Source organism: Peromyscus eremicus, chromosome 3 (genome assembly GCF_949786415.1).
Source record: "Peromyscus eremicus chromosome 3, PerEre_H2_v1, whole genome shotgun sequence".
NCBI lineage: Eukaryota > Metazoa > Chordata > Mammalia > Rodentia > Cricetidae > Peromyscus > Peromyscus eremicus.
This window is the reverse complement of record NC_081418.1, coordinates 132399399-132418333: the sequence shown is the minus strand read 5'-3', so window position 1 is coordinate 132418333 and position 18935 is coordinate 132399399. Positions and strand designations below refer to the sequence as shown.

General features: G+C 53.5%; 1 protein-coding gene across 1 annotated transcript in view; it reads left to right on the top strand.

Annotated features, from left to right (window-relative positions):
* Positions 1-18935, top strand: part of Mical3 (microtubule associated monooxygenase, calponin and LIM domain containing 3) — a 116087-nt gene that overhangs the window by 71566 nt on the left and 25586 nt on the right. The window contains exons 20-26 of the mRNA XM_059258518.1: positions 3321-3571; positions 6968-7105; positions 11691-11801; positions 12857-13003; positions 13533-13615; positions 14624-16415; positions 16814-16908. Of these exons, the coding sequence (XP_059114501.1) occupies positions 3321-3571; positions 6968-7105; positions 11691-11801; positions 12857-13003; positions 13533-13615; positions 14624-16415; positions 16814-16908 (2617 nt within the window). The remainder of the gene's footprint in view (positions 1-3320; positions 3572-6967; positions 7106-11690; positions 11802-12856; positions 13004-13532; positions 13616-14623; positions 16416-16813; positions 16909-18935) is intronic.

Here is an 18935-nt window from a genome sequence, read left to right as displayed (position 1 = left end):
AGGGTCACTGAGACCCAGGGGTGCGGCAGAGCAGACTGGAATCGCTGACTAGCAGCTTAACCTGAGCCAAAGCCACTTGTTTCCTGTTTCCCTCCAGTCACCATGGGAAGGAGCTGAGGATGTAGTTCAGTCCGTGGAGTGCTCGCCTAACATACACGGAGCCCTGGATTGAATCCCCAGCACAGGAGCATGTGGTTTTGTGCACCTGTAATCCTGGTATTTGGGAGGTGGAGGCGGAAAGATGGGAAGTTCGAGGTCATCCTTGCTACATAGCAAATTTGAGGTCAGCCTGCACTACATGAGGTCCAGAAGGAGGAAAGAGAAGGAGGAAGAGAGGGGACCCTAGGGAGCTTGACCTAGAACTCCGTAAGATCCATTTCAGAGCCGTGGGACTGGACCAGATTCGTGGGGAATAGCACCCCAGCAGCTGCTGGCACTGAATCACACTATTGGGTTCTGGGGGAAGGACTGAAGAGCCTGGGCACACTGCTGAAGTCCTGACTCCCTTCTGTCTTCGTTAGGCATGCTCAGCTGTGGGTACTCCAGCTTCAGCAGGCCAAGACCTGAGGTACCTGGGTCAACAGGGGGATCTGAAGCGAGCCTTGAGGCTGAGGGTGTAGCTCAATGTGCAGTACTTACCAGGCATGCACGAGGTCCCGGATTTACACCTTGAGTCTTGTGTGATGTAAGAGCTGGGCAGCCCTCAAAGTGGCCCTAAGGTCCTCCAATAGACGTAGCTAGAAAGATGTTCCTACTGGCTCCAGCGGGTTTCTCTCTGTCCTCTCTGCAGTTAGGGAGGCTGCTTTGCAGGAGCAAATAGACATGCCTCTTGCAAATGCTTATGCTCACAGCTGGCAGAGGAAAGTGAGGACTGACCTTTCCTGCTGTCATGCTCTCACAACCCCTGCGCTGTCATAAAACTGTCTGGAGTGGCACTAATAGCCATCACGGGCTTCATTGTCATCATCACAGCGAGATGTACTCATCACCCGAGTTACACCCGGTACAGCCATCCTAATAACTCGGGCCCCTCCCAGCCTGTCTAGACAAGCCACTGGGCACACTGAGCCCTGGTGGAGGGACAGGAAATCGAGGATGAGTGCAGAAGTCTCCACGTCCTTACTCCAGATGTGAGCAGCGGTGAGTGGCGCCACAGCCCACGTCATTAACGAGAAAGTGAACTAGTGAAAACACGTAAGCGGAGAAACATGAGCAGTAAAAACAATGGTGGGACATGTTCAGAAGTCAGGTGCCACGCTTTCCTTCTTGTCCTTTTATTTCCCCTCTTTTCTTGTGATCGGTGTTTGTTTGTTTGTTTGTTTGTTTGTTTGGTCGTGGCCTCGCTCTGTAGCCCTGGCTGGCCTGGAACTTGTGTAAACCGGGCTAGCCTCCAACATGCAGTGACCCTCACCTCTGCTTCCCAAGTTCCAGCATTACAGGCATGCACCACCACACCTGGCCAGATGTTTACACTTTAAACCACCTCCTCCTGGGTCTCTTCCACACTACCCCCCAACACATACCTTATGGTATGTGTGGGCTTTCCTGGGTCACCTTTGCCATTCCCACTAGTCAGTGAGTATGGTGCACGAAGACTCAGTCTACTTCAGCTGAGTGAATGTGTCCATTGGCTGAGCTGTATAGTAGGTCTCAGAATATTCTTTAAGTGATACATGGGCCGTACACACCTATAACCCCCATCACTCAAGAGGACTGAGGATTATATTATATAGTCCTGGACTATATAATGGGACTCTGTCTCAAGGAAAAAAAAAGAATTCATGAATGAATGGGTGAGTGATTGTGGAAGTGAATAAACAGTGTAAGAATAGTGACAGTCGGATACCCCTAGCTTTCACCACATACCTGTTAGGCAGGCATCACGTGGCCTACCTGCTGAGGACCACAGCACCATGAAGCTCAGCCACTTGAGAAGGACTCAGAACTTTCTAGAAGCTGTCGTGCTCATGGCTAGGGTCTGTTACAGTGGGAGGAAGGGTCATTAGTGACCAGCTCGGTGGAACAGAGGCAGAGGGGAAGGGGGTGTACGCAGCCTGCAGGAGAGATGTCAGCGTGTCCCTGTGAGACGTCAGCCCGCAGACAAGAGGGGATGCGTTCTCCTCACAAGCACAGGAGTTTGCCAGAAGCACCATGAGGCTCAGCTGCTTGAGAGGGACTCAGAACTTTTTGGAAGCTGTCATGCTCATGGCGACGGCCTATTTACAGTGTGGGGAAAGACTTTCTCATGGAGAGTCCAGGAGGCTCTCAGAGTTGGAGCTGCTTTTGTCCTGCTCCTATGGAGTAGGGACAGCATTCCTGTCCTGTTTCTACATGTGATGTCCCATTCACTCAGACCTGGAACTTTGGAGTTTTTATTGGGGCTCCATTATGTACATAGTAATTTTTGATAGTCCATGGGGTCAGTCTAGTCTTCAGGTCAACCTAAAGCCCCTCTTTCCCCTGGGAGGAAAAAAAAGTCTTTTGGCTTTTTTCCTAGTGTGACCGGTCCCTATATTCAGACTGAGTGTGACCAGATGTCACCCTAGACACCCCCATCAGACAGAGTTCTGGAAGTGAGCACCATTGCCTGCATTCCAGCGTGGCTTGGGTTCCCGTGTACAAAGGGGCTCTGGGGAGCAAATTTCGTCTTTACAGAAGTTGTTGAGTGTATACCGCTTTCAGCCCAAGCTGAGCTGGCCTCGTGCTGTGACGGGGACAGATGAGAATGAGGGTGACCTCAGGAGCTGGGGCCTTTGGTACAGTACCTGCTATACCTGTGCTGGGTGTGGGGCCTTCGCTGCCCTTCACCTGTGTGGCGTGCTCCATAGAGGGGTCTCATTGAACACAGAGAATTGGATCTGCTGCCTTGTCCTCAGTCCTGCGCACGCACACGCACACACACACACACACACACACACACACACACACACACACACTGACTAATGCCTGCCAGTTCAGCCTCTTGGGGCTTCTTCCCCAGCTCTACCCACCCATGGTTCTCACTGGAATCTTCTAGCCCATGTGCATAGAGTCTAATTGAGTTCTCCAGCCAAACAATGGCAAGCAAAGACCTTCTCTCCAGTTTTGGTGTGCCATGAGTAGCCACAGTGCCCCATGAGGCAGGTTGCTCCTCGGGTGGGTCTGTCATCCTGCTCCATTAGTGCGTTCCTTCCTGTTTCTTCCCTGGCCGGAGAAGGGTACCAGCCTGGCCTGCTTCCTCTTCCTTGCTTTATTGGGAACTGTTACTTATGACAGTGGCTTTGAACCTTTCTCTCCACGTGCTGCTATCCCTTCACTCAGGCTCTGTGGTTTCTCCTCAGCAGTTCCGAGTCGGAGATGGAGGAGGAGGAAGAGGAGGAGGATGAGGACGATCAGCTCCCCACCTCTGATCTGGGCGGGGTTCCCTGGAAGGAGGCAGTAAGGATTCATGCCCTTCTGAAGGGAAGAAGTGAAGAAGAGCTAGAGGCCTCCAAGAACTTCGAGCCTGAGGAAGAGGAGGAAGAAGAGGAGGAATATGAAGAGGAAGAGGAGGAGGAAGAATATGACGAAGAGGAAGAGGAGTCCAGTGAAGGTCAGAAGCGTCTCTAGTCCTGACCTCATCCCCCCTCCTATCCCCTTGGCTGTGTTTCTGGTATGAGTGTAAGAGGTATCGTGGACGTTAGAGTCTGGATGCTTCCCTCAGGACCTGAGGTTTTCTGGCCCTCACTTCTTCCAGACCTCAGGTAGGATGCAGTGTCTGGCAGACTGAGAAAAATGTCCCCTGTCTACATTCGTATTTTTAACTGGAGGTGGGAGGCAGGGCTCACCTGAGGACTGTGTCCAAATCAGGTGGCTTCTGTTTTTCATTTTATCCTTTATCTCGTTTATCCCCTTCAGTTGGATGCAGAGAACTTTGTAAGACAAAGTTAGCCCCTTGGAGACGTCACCTATGGTGCTGGAGAGCAGGCCGCTGGGATCTTAGGCGCACACTAGACTGGCTCCAGCCACATAGTCAGTAACTGTCGGGGCCTGAAGAATGTGTTCAGTTTTTGAGTTTCCAGCCATTCTAGTTGCTTCTAAAACTCCTCTTGCATTGAGCTCAAGATTTTTCTCTTCTGCCCCCTGTCTGGCTGTGGCCTAGAGACATAAGGAACTTGACTGGGTAGAGAGTGTCCCTCTTTCCCTGGCTGCAGAGGGCCTGTGGATGGTAAGGAAGGAGCCAGGACTGTGGAGATCTGACTCCCCAAGGAGAGCCGTGCTCACTTCCCCGGGGACCAGGGCCAAAGGGAGGGACAAGCACTTGTTCTTCCAGCCCTGCGTCGGAGTGAGGGGTTAAATTCCTGACAGCGTGGACACAGAGAATTAGCTCTCGGTGGCAACATTGCCTCCCAGTCAGCTCTGCTTGTCCTTGGATTCTGTGTGCTCGCTGCCCAGGACCGTCCCGGTGTGCTCGGGGTCAGTAGGACACTTGGTGATGTTTAGGCATCTTCCCTAGAGAGCGTCATCTCTCATCCTCCTGCGCTGACTCCTCTGAAGGCCAAAGTGGGTTCTAGGCAGATGCACTCAGCTTCATGAGACATGAAGAAAGAATGTGCTGGAAAGAAACTGGACTAGCCAGAGCATGGTTTTTCTGTTCCGTCATGTCTGCCTCACCATGCTGGCGAGTTTCCGTGTGCTCACACTCATCAGAGTGAGTCCATCCCCTTCACAGCTCCCACAGGGAAGGGTACTCTGTTCGAATCATTTGAGATGCCATTATCTCAGCAGCTTATCTCATTATCTTAGCAGCTTTTAGTCCCAACACAACTCTGGGAGAGTTGGCACTCCTTCCCTTGGTGAAAACTTGACTTCCCGGGATGGGAAGTTCACAGTTCATTCGGCCAAGCCCTAGGTGTTCCTTTGTCCCCAGCCTGCCTTGCCTTTTTGGGGCAGCACACCTGGATGCCTGTGTGGACAGTGGCAGGACACTCTTGCGTGCCCCTGGGATAACTCTGCTCTCTGTTCTCTTTCCTCCCTCCATCCCCTTCTCCTCTTGTCCCCCGTGGGACTCTTGGTGCTGTCCATGGGTGTCTGGCTCCCCCTGCTGTAGAAGGGGAGTATTGCCCCTGGGACAGAGAACTCCTGCAAGGCCAGTGGCTCCAGCACCTCTCAAAAGAAGAAGAAACGGGTACAAGTGAAGGTACCCGCTTTGCCCTTGCCCATCTCCACCCCGGCTCCCAAGCAGCCATCTAAAATGCACCTCCAAGAGCAGGTCCCACGTGGAAAGGTCTTTTTCGGAAAGCTGCGCTCAAAGGCTTTGGGCATGCCTAGCTGGTCACCTGGCCCCGACGGCCTCCACAAACAGAGCACAGAATAGCACACAAGTCATCAGATTCCCAGAGGGCCAGGAACGGGGTCTGTGGAATGGGGCCCCACCTCTGTCCCTGCAGCTTTTGCTCTGAGTTCCCTTCATCCAGTTACACCTCACTGCCCGGCCACAGCTCTCCAGTCTCACCCCAGGGTCTCCATGCTGCTGATGCCTCCCCAGCACACACACACACACACACAAAGGCTGCATGTACTCAGAGAAAAGGCTCCACTCTTCCCTCTGTTGCTTAGAAGCCAAAGAAAGGACCGGAGGACCGGCCTTTTTCTCTGTCTCGCCCTCCCTGGTCCTGACACACCTAAGCGGTCGGTGAGTTTGCCGTGAAGCAGCCCCCGCCAGCACCGTCTGGGCAGACGGTCATTGGGGATGGGCTGTGAGTCTCTGGAGACCAGTAAGAGTCCGGGGGCCAACTCTACATCACTGTACAATTTACTGTCCCCATCGGAGACTCCGCTTGTGCCGTGTGCCAAGTCACATCCTCATTCCTTTGTTACAGAGGTGTCCTGGTAGGGGCGGTATCCAATTAAGGGTGTCAGGGACAGGGAGCATATACTCCCAGATGGAAGCTGGCTTCTGGCAGAAGCCCCAGCGTCCTTCACATCGGTGGCACCTGCTCTTACTGCCTGAATAGCTTGGATTCCCTGCCTCAGTACCCACCCCCATGCTCCTTAGTTACTGGCTGTCCCTTTATCTTAACCCTCCTGTGTGGCATGATCCAAGCACTAATGAAGGGTCCTGCAGGGTAAGGGCTGCATGTGAATTGCCCAGGCTCTGCCAGCGAGAGCCCTGGTAAGTGCTGATTTAGCTGAGAGGCAAATCTCATGCCCAGAGGGCTTGGAAGGGCTTCAGGTGGGGTTTGTGGGAAAGGAGGCTTTCCCCACAGTAGGGCAGGGGCATTGGCCTCACTCCTGCCGGAATGCTGGAGTTCAGGACTTCGCAGGACAGATCTCTGCTTCCTCTCCTAGCGGCCATCCCCACCCTCCAATGCTGACCACCTGCCCCATGTCAATGCCACAGCGCCAGCATGCAGCATGTGGTCTCTGGCCAAAGGACATTTTCTCTCCAGCATCGGCTTTACCGCAGAGGGTAAAAACTAAAGTCCCGGCAAAGCACATATCTGCCCTTGGTTAGTTGGCTGGCTCCAGGCAGAGTGGCACCGTCCTCACCCACCTGTGATAGCCAGGGAAGGGTGCTCTTGAGCTCACGCTGTGCTAGCTAACAGCTGAGTCCTTGAGCCCCTGCAGTGGTGGTCTTCAAAGGTGAGGGTCATTTGCCCTGTTCCACCCTGGGCAGTGTGGGCCTCAGATTCATTTCATGATGGAAGGGGAAAATTCCTTCTGCATTTGGAGGTGGAGTGTGTGGATCTCACTGAACTAAGAAGTGTATGTAAAGCCCAAAATGACTAAATCAAACCAAATTAATAGAACTTGTGTGTGTGTGTGTGTGTGTGTGTGTGTGTGTGTGTGTGTGTGTGTGTAAAACTCTTTCTGATTCAAACTGGTCCTGGCAAACACTGTAATTCTTTCTTTCCTTTCCTGTGGTGTCTCATCCCCTCCTTCCCTTCACTGTCCACTTTCCCTCTGTCCTCCCTGTCCTCTCCTTCCTGGGGACCTGGCATCCTAGCCGGGAACAACAGGCTGCAGCAGATCATAACCGCAGCGGATCCCTTGGCGATCCAGGCTGATGTGCACTGGACACACATCCGTGAGAGAGAGGCGGAGGAGAGGACGCTCCCAACCTCTGAGTCCTCCACTTCTAGAGGTAACTGCTTTGAGCCCCAGAGTCCGGGGTGCATCCTGAGCACCCATTCCTAGACCCTCCCACGGCTGCAGAGGCCCTGTCTGCTGGGGGACCACTGTCCTTGGCTCTCATTCAAAGATACGTAAAGTTCTCTGTGAGTTATGAGGTTGCCGGCTCTCTCTACTGATTTGAAATAGAAAAGTGAACCTGACTCAGAAGACCCTAGACCTTGCTGTCCTGTGTTTCTCAGCAGGACATTCTTTAGCCCTCTCCAGAGTGGTTGTCTCATGGATGCATGGTAGGACCAGAGAAGGGGATTATTTAGAAGTGAAAGTAAGGAGAGGTGCATCTGGGAGGACCTCTGAGGTCTCTGTGCCACTGTCAACTCCAAGTTCTAGGTGAAGGGGTCTGTGTTTTCCACTAAGGTGAAAATGTGTTTTATTCTGGCTTCTTTCTTGTTTGTTTGTTTGTTTGTTTGTTTGTTTGAAACAGGATCTTACTATGTATCCCTGGCTAGCCTGGAACGTGCTGTGTAGACCAGGCTGGCCTCAGATTCACAGAGACATACCCTTTTCTGCCTTCTAAGTACTAGGATTAAAGATGTGAACTGCTGTGCCTGGCCCTCCCCACCCCCCTTTTCTTTCTGTCTTTTCTTTCTTCCTTTCTTATTTTTTTGGACAGTCTCACCAAGCTATCCAGGCTGGCCTTGAACTCAAGATCCTCCTGCCTCAGCCTCCAGAATGGCTGGCACCACCATGTCTGGCCTCTGGCTTCTTCTAGGGAGTAGCAATAAAAAGAAAGCAAAGCCCACTTAGAGGTGTGGTGGCTGTATGTCATTCTCTTTGGCCATCTTTCTTCCATGTAGGGACCCTTGGTGGCATCACCATTTCTGGCTCAGGTGGTGCCACCCAGGGCTACCTGTCCTGTAAGGCTCTGAGTCTATAGAAGATCACTATGGTCCATGGGAAAACTTGGGCCTTCATGTGATGTTTCAATCCTCTAGGACATCAAGATGAACCGCAAGATGGGGACAAGGACAACTCAGCTGTCCTAGCCAGACCTCTCTGGAGTTCTGTCTTCTCTCTTTGTCCCAAATACCCGTCACATGGGCTACCATCAGACCACACACATACACACCCTGTGTCAGTTCCGGATGGCCCTCTGCCGTGCGATGTCTTGGTTTCTCATCCTCTGTTTTGAGTTTTAGGACCGACTTCAGCTCTCCCTGCTGAGAACCTACCAGTATTTAACTCTGTATTTATCATCTGTTTTAAATTCAGTGACCGGCCTTCCCTCCGTACGCCGTGCAGCAGTACAGGCCTGGCTGGAGACGGTCTCCGGAGGTAGTCTGGTGATATGTGACACCCCCACCCCGTTCATTGTAACCTCTTTCTCTAGGCAGCTCCGCTGGCATCTTAACTCTAGGACTCAGCTCCTGTCGCTGGTGCATGCGAGGGCAGAGCCAGTGGGCGGGGCTCGTGCATGCTTAGTCAGACAGCCCATATGCATGGACCGGAAGTGCGTCCCCCATCCCCAGGCAGACTGGAGACCCACAGTGGAGACAGGATGGAGTCACACCTTTTAAAAATTACCATTAGCAGTTAGATAGGAAAGCCAAGGTGAAAGGAAGCTTTTTTTTGTTTGGTTGGTTTTTGGTTTTTCGAAACAGGGTTTCTATGTGTAGTTCTGGCTGTCCTGGAACTTCCTCTGTAGACCAGGCTGGCCTCGAACTCAGAGATCCGCTGCCTCTGCCTCCCGAGTGCTGGGATTGAGGCATGCGCTGTCACCGACTGGCTTTTTGTTTTGTTTTGTTTTTGTTTTTGTTTTTGTTTTTTTGTGAAAGGAAGGTTTTTATGTTGAAGTTTTAAACCTGTAGAAATGATCTTGGGTAGCAGTGGATGGTGGGAGTGAAACCAGTGTGTCAGAGGAGCAGCCAAAACAGGAATTCACGGAACGGTTGCCTAAGAGGAGAGACGAGGACTGGTGGGCACTGCTGAGCTGTGTGAGATACTGCCAGGTGGTCCCTGAGCTGGGTTCCCAGACTAAACTACAGCGTCTCAGTACGCAGGCCAAAGGTGACCTGAGAGGCCTCAGTTGTCCTTTATTTCACTAGAAACCTGTTTCTCAAGGAGAGGGGTGCCTGGCTTTTGGGGTAGGACAGTCCTTCCCACTGCGGGGTATCACATGGTCTTCTGCTGTCAGTGATGAGGACTCTCTGCCTAACCGCAGGAGCCCCCCAAAAGGAGATAGCACCCCCCCAGGTTGAGAACCAGTGTCCTGGCAGTCACTTCTAGGACCAGTAGGGACGATGCTTGTGGACCTGTCACCATTGTCTTCCCAAGCAGCTGAAAGTAGGCATCTGTGGTGGGAGGGTCCACAGGTGAGAGAGGACTCGGAGTCTAGTGTGGCTGACCCTGAGTTATCACCCTTTGAGCTAGAGGAAGGAGGAACGACGAGACTGAGCAGAAAGGATGTCCTAGCAGGCAGCTGAAATAAACTCGCAGCAGCTTCCGTAGTGTGTGGCTCCTCACTCGTGTGGCCGCTTCCAGCACAGCGCTCCATCTTAACCAGAATTCCATCCTCCAGTTCCATCGCTCCAGCTGTGTCTCCTCACACATCCGCTGCCGCTGCTGCTGCTCAATAGCCCTCTGAGTGTTTGCTTTTGGGGTGTGTGATCATCATTTCTTTCAAGGTATTCCGAGGAGTGTAGGATCCCCACCCTTCCGACTCTGCAGCAGATGTTTCTTAGTAGGAAAACTGGGAAGGACCACGAGACCAGGACCAGGGCAGGCTGGGTGCAGGCTGGGCCAGCCTGGGGAACCAGGTTTCCTTTGTGCCGCGTCCAGCTTTCTTGCCGGAGAGAATGTGGTTACCACCTCAGTGCCAGGCACTCAAGCAAGCACGTTGTGCACAAAGGCCCTCTGGAATGGGCCCAGATTCGGTTTCCAGAGGCCTCTTATTCCCCGACGTGGCAGAGTGCAGTGACGCCATCCGAGTACAAGGCGGGGCCCAGTGTTGTTCAGTGGGTGTTTGTGTCTCCGAAATCACGTTCCCACATTCTCTGGTGAACATCTTCATGAGTGGCCCAAAGCAACATGACCACTTGAAGGTTTTAGACCTGAGGGAATCCTTGAGCAGGTTTTCTCCAGTGTTGATCTCAGCAAATGCTGTCACCATACGAGAGTGCCTTGGCGTTGGTGGCTCATCCACTCCTGGATGGCTCCGGTGTCTCAGGAAGAGCAGGAGGTGAAGTTAACTGTTCAGCAGCCATTGCTTCCTAAACCCAGGCCTGTCACCCTTCTCCAGACTTGTTGGCCATAGTTCTCCAGTTTGAAGTTTGAAAAAGTTCATCTGGGCATGGTGGTGGCACACACCTTTAGTCCCAGCACTCAGGAGGCAGAAGTAGGCGGATCTCTGAGTTCAAGGCCAGCCTGGTCAACATAGCAAGTTCCAAGCCGGCCAGAACTACATAGTGAGACCCTGTTTTTAAAACAAAACGAACAAACATAAAAAGTTCTTCATAGATTTGAACTATGATCATCTTATGAATTACATGTTAAAAGTAAGTGTACAAAAAAAAGTATACAATGTAGGGAATTAAATCAAAACTCAAACTGCCTCCTCCTACGTCAGGAAATACAGCGTTTCCAGAATCCTCAAGGTGCTGCTTCCTAACCACGGTCCCCCAGTGTCACCCCCTAAGGGAGCCCCTTTCTCAAGTTTTGTCACCTGAGCTCAGTGGCCCGTGCTGACTTGGGACAGAGCCGGTGGGTTGGCCTGACCTCTCCCCAGTCAGCTCAGCTTTGAGAAGATCCAGATGTGCTCTGATGCCTTGCTCTGTGTCAGTCAAAAGCATTGCCCTCAGGCTGACAGCATCCCCAGGCGGAGCCTCTGTCCTCTGCCCACTCTCGCCTGCGCCGGCTGCAGATCCTCTGCGGGCACAGGCTAGGTGCTGTAAAGCTCAGAGGCTCTCTGCCTCGGTAGAGGAAGTGGAGGAGAGCCTTACTTAGTTTTGCAGCCCTGCAGAGCCATTCTTGAGTCCAGAAAGGGAGCTTTACATATCCCCTTAGGTCCACCGTCTTGCTTTAACAAACTCTTCTAAGTTAGCTCAGGAAAAGCATCCACCTGTACCTGTGCCAGTGGAACTGAAGGGCAGTGCCCGCTGTGCGTCACTTGACACTCAGACCTAAGCTTTGTCACTCAGAGGTGGCCATGAGGAACAGGACCCTCTGGCTGCCCCCAAAATGAGGAGTCACTACCTCATGACACATGAAGTGGCCAGCACTGGGCCTGTTCTAGAAGTACTATTAAAAGCTGCCTGGGGCCCCATAGCATCCCTTGATTACGACTGACTTGAGGGTCTCGTAGCAGCAACCTTGGAGGAAAAGGTGATGCCTCCAGGCCAGCAGCTGCCTTCTGCTTCCACTTGGCCCTACTAGAGTGGAGAAGTGGCCATGGTACCCACGCTGCTTATAGAGCACACTCCATATCTGTCCAGGGGCCTCCCTTCTCCACGTGGCCTGCGCATCACTGCCGTCCTGCGCCCTGCACAGTTATTTGTCTGTCCGCCCTTTTCTTCCTGTCCGTGAATGTCTCTGCTTTCCAGCCCCTCCGGATGAGAATGACCTAGAAGAGGACGCGGACTCTGAGCCCGCCGAGACGGAAGGGGAGGCTGCAGAGGATGGAGACCCTGGAGACACTGGTGCTGAACTGGATGGTACGGGGCCCAGCCTCCCTTCTGTACCACTGTGTGACCCCGTTACACATGGGGAACAGGACCAGCTGGGTGGCGCTCACAGAAGATACTTCACAGCAAAAGTTTAGGGGGGCAGCTGGGTTGGGGGGCAACTCTGGAGAAAGAAAAGGGGAAATGGGGGCTGGAGAGATGGCTCAGAGGTTAAGAGCACTGGCTGCTCCTCCAGAGGTCCTGAGTTCAATTCCCAGCCACCACATGGTGGCTCTCAACCATCTGTAATGAAATCTGGTGCCCTCTTCTGGCCTGCAGGCATACATGCAGACAGAACACTGTATACATAATAAATAAATTTTGGAAAAAGGAAAAGGGGAAATGAGCCCCCGGGGAACCCCCAGAAGGGTTTCGGTGGTTGTTGTTTGCCTTCTGTCGCAGCCTCTGGTGTCCGGGTCACTGTGTTTTACAAGTAGACAGATGGATTGGGGAGATGGCTCCACAGGCTGCCTGCCGCACAGACAGGACGGCCTGGTTCAGCTCCCTAACACCATGGTAAACACACGCCCCGGCAGGGAGGAGGGTGGAGACAGAGAAGGCCGACTTCAGGGGCTCACTGGCCCGTCAGTTAAGCTGAAAGGCAAGCTCCAGGTTTAATGCAGCCTTGTCTCAAAAAGATGAGGTGAAGAGCAATGGGAGCCACCCAGTGTCAACCCCTGGCCTTCACACGGGTGAGGACAGGCGCACACACACACACACACCATACACACACACACACACGCACACACACACACCCCATACACACACACACACACACACACACACGCGCACACACACACCCCATACACAACAAAAGCACCACAGGTTTCCACAAACCCCACACTCAGAAGGCAGGATGGATGCTTTGCGTCAGATTTGTCTCAGGTAAGAGGCTCCGTTTTCAGGGGCTGCCGCGTCTGGTTTTAGACCTCATGCCACAGTGGAACACCCCGTGGAGCAGTTCTCTAAGGAAATCAGGACACAGAAAAGGAGCAGGGCCAGGGCTCAAAATGTGTAACAGTTTGTATCTCACCTACCTCCCCCAGATCAGCACTGGTCCGACGACATCCCTTCCGACGCCGAAACAGAACTCCGCTTACAGCGTCAGGCCAAGGTGAAAGCCGAGCTGGAGCTGAGAGTGTCCGAGACCGAGGAGGAGAAGCCGCCTGCTACACCAAAGCCAGAGGAGAGAGGTAGGGCGGGAGGAACGACTCCCAGGATGCCAGAGACCGCAGGGGCATGCTGGTAATCCCACCTGAGGCCTTCAGAGTAGAGCCGGTTGTGCCTAGCCCTGTGGTGGCCAGGAGCCCCCCATCCCTGTTCTGGTCCTTGCCTGTCTGAGACCACAGATCTCTACAGACAGCCACAGCCAGTGGTCCCTTTCCTTGGGTTGTTTGGGAGCATGGGAAGAATAAAGACATTACAGCTCGTAGCCACCTCACATAATGACCAGAGTGCCAGCTATAATGGAGCATGCAGGGGACAGGCAGCGCCTTCCTTGAGTCCCTTCCCTTGATTTTTTTGTTTTCTTTTGGAATAACCTGAGGGCAGACCCAGGAACACAGTGTGTGTTAGCCTGTCTGAGTCCCTGCTCTCCTGCCTCAGCAAGGGGCTGGCTGTAGTGTGAGACCCTCCATGGATCTGGCTGCTCCCTACTCCTCGTATATGTGGAGTGGAAGGGACTTCATTCCTATTATAAACACCCATGTCCCTCCTTTCCAGGTCCTTCCCAAGTCTCCAGCCCCAGCCAGTCACCTCAGAAACAAGATGTTCTGTTCTCCCCAGCCCACAGCCCTGGGGCAGAGGTAAGTAGCGCTGGGGACAGGGCGGCCAGTGAGACCTTGAGACCTTGAGGAGACATGGCTCCGTCCTAGGTGTGAGCCCCACAAAGAGAGGTAAAGCAGCCCTGTAGCCACCTCGTTTTGTGAACTTCTAAATATGTAATTGCTAGGTAGGGCTGTTGACGAGGTACAGACTTCAGGTGCTACCTCAGACCTTGTAGATGGGCAGGTGTTTTGTTTTTTTTAATATTTGGCAAGTTTATTTTTTAAGTTGATGCAATGATATTTATGCATCGATAGAGGTTTATAACGGGTATGTTTTTTCTTTATGTTAAAATAAATGTGTAATTGTTTAAATGAAAAACATGCCTCTAGATCGTCAGAACCACTTTAGAGAATGACGCATGAATGTGTCATGCTAATGTCTGAGGTTCTTAGTCTGGGAAGTACCGTGTGCAGGGCAGACCAGGAAGGAATCAAAGCCCAGGCCTTGATCTCTGGGGCTCCAGGCAACATGGCGCAGTCCAGTAATGGACCTGAGAAATGAGAAGCACTGGTTTGGGTATTGTAAGGGTCTGTGTGCATCTCCACGGTTCCCCTGGGGGGACAGTGTGGCTGGAGAGAGTCCGTGTGCATCTCCACAGTTCCTCAGAGGGACAGTGTGGCTGGAGAGAGTGACTTAAGTCCTCTCATACATTAGCCCCGTGTTATCCCTCGGGGACTCCAAGCTCTGGTTATTGTGGGTTGTGATGAAAGCCAAATTCATTAGTGTCCTTGGCCAGTGTTCGTGTGAGTGGACCAAGAACCAAGGTTATGTGTGAGATGAGCCAACCCTGAAAGCTCAGGTTGTCCAAGCTAAGTGGAGAGGTTTGGAAATGTTAACAAGTGGCACAGAAAATGAGGAAGCTCCTCCTGCAGTTCTTTGAACACTAGCCGAAAGGATGGGGCGGATTTTACCTCAGTCAGTGTAGGCCCCTTGAGAGAGGCTCCCTGAGGGCAGGTGCTGACCGCTGTTCTCTTCTTTCTGTGTAGGGGGCCCAGGCCCCTCTTGTCTCTGTCGCCACCAAGACAAAGTCCCCCGAGGAGCCCCTCCTCCCTGCGCCTCTGCTCCCCAGAGAAAAGCCCAAAGCTGAAGCCCCCACAGATCAGAAAACCGCACACTCGCCCATCCGATCACAGCCTGTGGCCCTGCCGGAAGCCAGGACGCCTACCTCACCCACCAGCTTACAGCCAGAGTCTCTGCTGGCCCCTCCCACGCCTCCCTCCGCCCAGCTCCCCATCTGTTCCCAACCTCAGCCTTCCTCAGATGCCTCCATACCATCGCCCACCGAGTCCCCCATACGCTTCCAGCCGGTGCCAGCCAAAACCTCCACACCCCTGACCCCACTCCCTGTGAAGAGCCAAGGAGACCCCAAAGACAGACTGAGTGGCCCTCTGGCTGTGGAGGAGGCCCTGAAGCGGAGTGATCTGGTGGAGGAGTTCTGGATGAAGAGCGCCGAGATCCGCCGCAGCCTGGGCCTCACCCCTGTGGACCGGAGCAAGGGGTCAGAGCCCAGCCTCCCCGCCCCTGCCTTTAAGCCAATATCCCTAAAGTCCTACTCAGTTGACAAGTCCCCTCAGGAAGAGGGTCTCTGCCTTCTGAAACCTCCACCTGTTCCGAAAAGGTTGGGCCTGCCAAAGTCAGCTGGTGACCAGCCCCCACTGCTGACCCCAAAGTCGCCCTCTGACAGGGAGCTGAGGAGCAACCAGGAGGAGCGCAGGGACCTGTCCAGCAGCTCAGGCCTGGGCCTCCATGGCAGCTCCTCCAACATGAAGACCTTGGGCAGCCAGAGCTTCAACACCTCGGACTCCACCATGCTCACTCCGCCTTCTAGCCCACCCCCACCCCCACCTCCCAACGAGGAGCCTGCCACCCTTCGAAGGAAACCCCATCAGACTTTTGAGCACAGGGAGGCCTCGATTATCCCCCCTCCCCCTCCTGCCCCATTCATGCGGCCCCCAAGGGAGCCAACGCAGCCCCCCAGAGAGGAGGTTCGGAAGTCCTTTGTGGAGAGCGTGGATGAGATCCCCTTTGCTGACGATGTGGAGGACACCTACGATGATAAGACTGAGGACTCGAGTCTGCAGGAGAAGTTCTTCACGCCCCCTTCCTGCTGGTCCCGGTCAGAGAAGCTCCTGGCCAAGGAGAATGGGCGGCTCCCTCCCCTGGATCGCGATGTGCAGCCACAGAAAAGGGGGCTGCCTCTGGTCTCCGCAGAAGCCAAGGAGCTGGCTGAGGAGCGCATGCGAGCCCGGGAGAAGTCTGTGAAGAGCCAAGCACTTCGAGATGCCATGGCCAAACAGCTGAGCAGGATGCAGGCCATGGAGATGGCAGCCTCCAGGTCCCGCACAGCGCCATCCCAGGGCAGGGAACTAGAGGCCACCAAGCGCTCAGGCCTCCGAACCTCCCAGGAGCCCACGCTGAAGCACGAAGCTACTAGTGAGGAGATCCTCTCCCCTCCGTCAGACTCTGGAGGCCCTGATGGCTCTGTCACCTCGTCTGAGGGCTCCAGCGGGAAGAGCAAAAAGAGGTCATCCCTCTTCTCCCCACGCAGGAACAAGAAAGAGAAGAAATCCAAAGGAGAAGGCCGACCCCCAGAGAAACCCAGCCCGGGCCTCCCGGAGGAAGGGGCTGCTAAGCCCAAGTCCCTCTGGAAGTCAGTCTTTTCTGGATACAAGAAGGACAAGAAGAAGAAGGGTGAAGATAAGTCCTGCTCCAGTACCCCGTCCAGCGGTGCCACAGTGGACTCCGGCCAGCGCAGGGCGTCTCCGATCGTGAGGACAGGTATGCATGGCCAAGGGATGCACACAGGACAGGCAGGGGGAGTACCTCCCCAGTCATTCAGTTTACAAAAGATCCGCTTTCCTGTGCTGCTCCTGCAAGGGTTCTTAAGAAGGAGAACAAGCCGTTCGCACCTCAGCCTGATCCACTGCACGGAATAATGTTAATGCCAGTGTGAAAACTAGATAGGGTAGATTGCTGTTGGTACCCTTCCTTCCAAACATGGGCCTGATTTTGTGTGGAGCCGAGTCTTGCCAAGGGGTCTTGAACAGGTGTCTAGAGTGACATCTGTTTGGTGTTGGCCCATCGCCTTTGGGGACAAGCCCGTGTCTCCTTGTGTAGAAGGGGAATCTGACTTCCTGCAGCATGATTTCTTCACTTGACCTCTTCTCACCCTACAGAGCTTCAGCTCCGGCGCCAGCTGAGTTTCTCAGAGGACTCAGACCTGTCCAGTGATGACATCCTTGAAAGGTCTTCCCAGAAGTCCAAGCGAGAGGTGGGTACGCCCAGTCCCTGAAGCGCTTCAGAGAGCTGATGAACACATCAATTTATTTAATTTTACTTTATGTGCGTTTGTGTGAAGGTGTCAGATCTCCTGGCACGGGAGTTATAGACAGTTGTGAGCTGCCAGGTGGTTGCTGGGAATTGAACCCAGGTCCTCTGGAAGAGCAGCCAGTGCTCCTAACTCCTGAGCCATCTCTCCAGCCCCCAACGTATCAATTTAGTCTCTGGTAGAGAAGCAGACCGTGAAAGCCAGTCCAAAGCTGCGGTGCAGAGCCAATGCCTGCTCTGGTCTCCTAGCAGATAGACATTGGAGTGCTGTACCAGCCAACAGCAAACACCACAGAGTGGTCTCTCAGGCCTTTGAAGTACGCAGCTGAGGATATTGCCTCAGTCTGAAGAGACCAGGGTACTCTGTCGGTGAGCGGCCTGCCATTACACTGTGAGCAGTGTCTGCCAGGGCCAGACGATGGGAGAAGAGCTGAGATACTGCTTGGAGTCACACAAGCCTGGACTGGGCACCAGGCCTGGAAAGGAGGTAGACCGGGTGGCTCCCTCAGGAATCTCTCAGGAATAGGCCTGGCCAAGCTAACTGCCTGGTGCATTTGTTAGGTAGAGGACTTTTTCTGTTTTGAGAATTGACCCTGAAGCAGCACTGATTGAAAGTGTTGGTGCCGAGTCACCCACTGGGGCATGGGCACCCACCAGTGGCCACCCCTCGTACCTTTCTGATGTGGCGTCTCAAGGCTTGGACTTAAGTTGCCCCCTCTGTCAACGGCCTTGAGCTGTAGGCCAGCCAGGGCAGGCTGGGGTCGCTCTGCACCCCACATGTGTCTGTTCATGGAGCTGGTATCCCCCGTCGCAGGTCCATCCTCCAGCCTGTCTCAGTTCCTCTTTGAATAATTCAGCAGACTGGAAAAAGTCAGTTTATTCTTAACCTCCTTCTGCATTCATATGCATTTTCATCTCATTCTGTATTCTCTCCCTGGGCGTGAAGGTGGCTCTTTCTCTACTGTCCTAGTCACCAAGAAGCACAGACCTCTTCCGTCTCTGTGTCCTGTAGCCAGGCCTCATTTCTTGCACACCATGAGTCTGAATGTAGTATGGGGGGTGGGGATGGGGGTGTGTTTCATCCCAGCACTGGGGGCAGGTGCTGTCCTAGGAGTCCTGAAGGAGCCTGAGCAGAAGAGAATGTGGCCCAAAGTCCCCTTGGCCTCCATGGTGAGTGTGCTCATGTTGAGACACTTGGTGTCTGTCACATTGGTCAGATCTTCCATCTCTGGCCGCCACTGTGGTCAAGGTCATACCGCTTCTCCTCGAGTTAATGAAACATCTTGCCACAGTGGGGAGCACCAGGTTCCCCCACTGGCTGTGCCAAATCCATCATCTTGGTATAGCCACCCAGTGACCACAACTATGAAGAGCCCAGGAACTCATTTCCGTAGTTATGTGAACAACTGACAGCCGCCATTCACAGATTCCTAGAACAGCAGGGCCTTGGACACCTTGTGTACCGGGTGGACTCCACAGGGACAAGGTCATTCTCTGATGGTCACACAGGGAATGATGAGGACAAGCAGGGCCCAGGCAGTAGCAAACATGGCTCTTAGGATGACATTGCATCTCACCGAGTGAGGGCAGGGCACAGTAGTTCTTAAAATATGGAACCCACTGGGCATGGCGATTCCATGCAACCCTAACGCTCAGGAGGCTGAGGCAGGATTGCACAAATCCTCTGGGGCACCCAGAGATACATAGCAAGATCCTGTCTTATCACCAAAGGTGTGGGGGGGGGACACACACATACGGAACCTACAGTGGAGGACAAACTGGAGCAAAACAACCCTAAGAGTACAAAGGACACCTCGAAACTGTTGTGGCATTGATGGTGAACGGCAAATGTAATGTGTAACTTTAAAAAATGCCATCCATCATCAAGTTGATGTCAGGATCCTAGCAGGTGGCATTATGGGCATTGTTGGGCAGATGTGTCTCTTCTGAGGAAGAAGTACATCCCGAAGC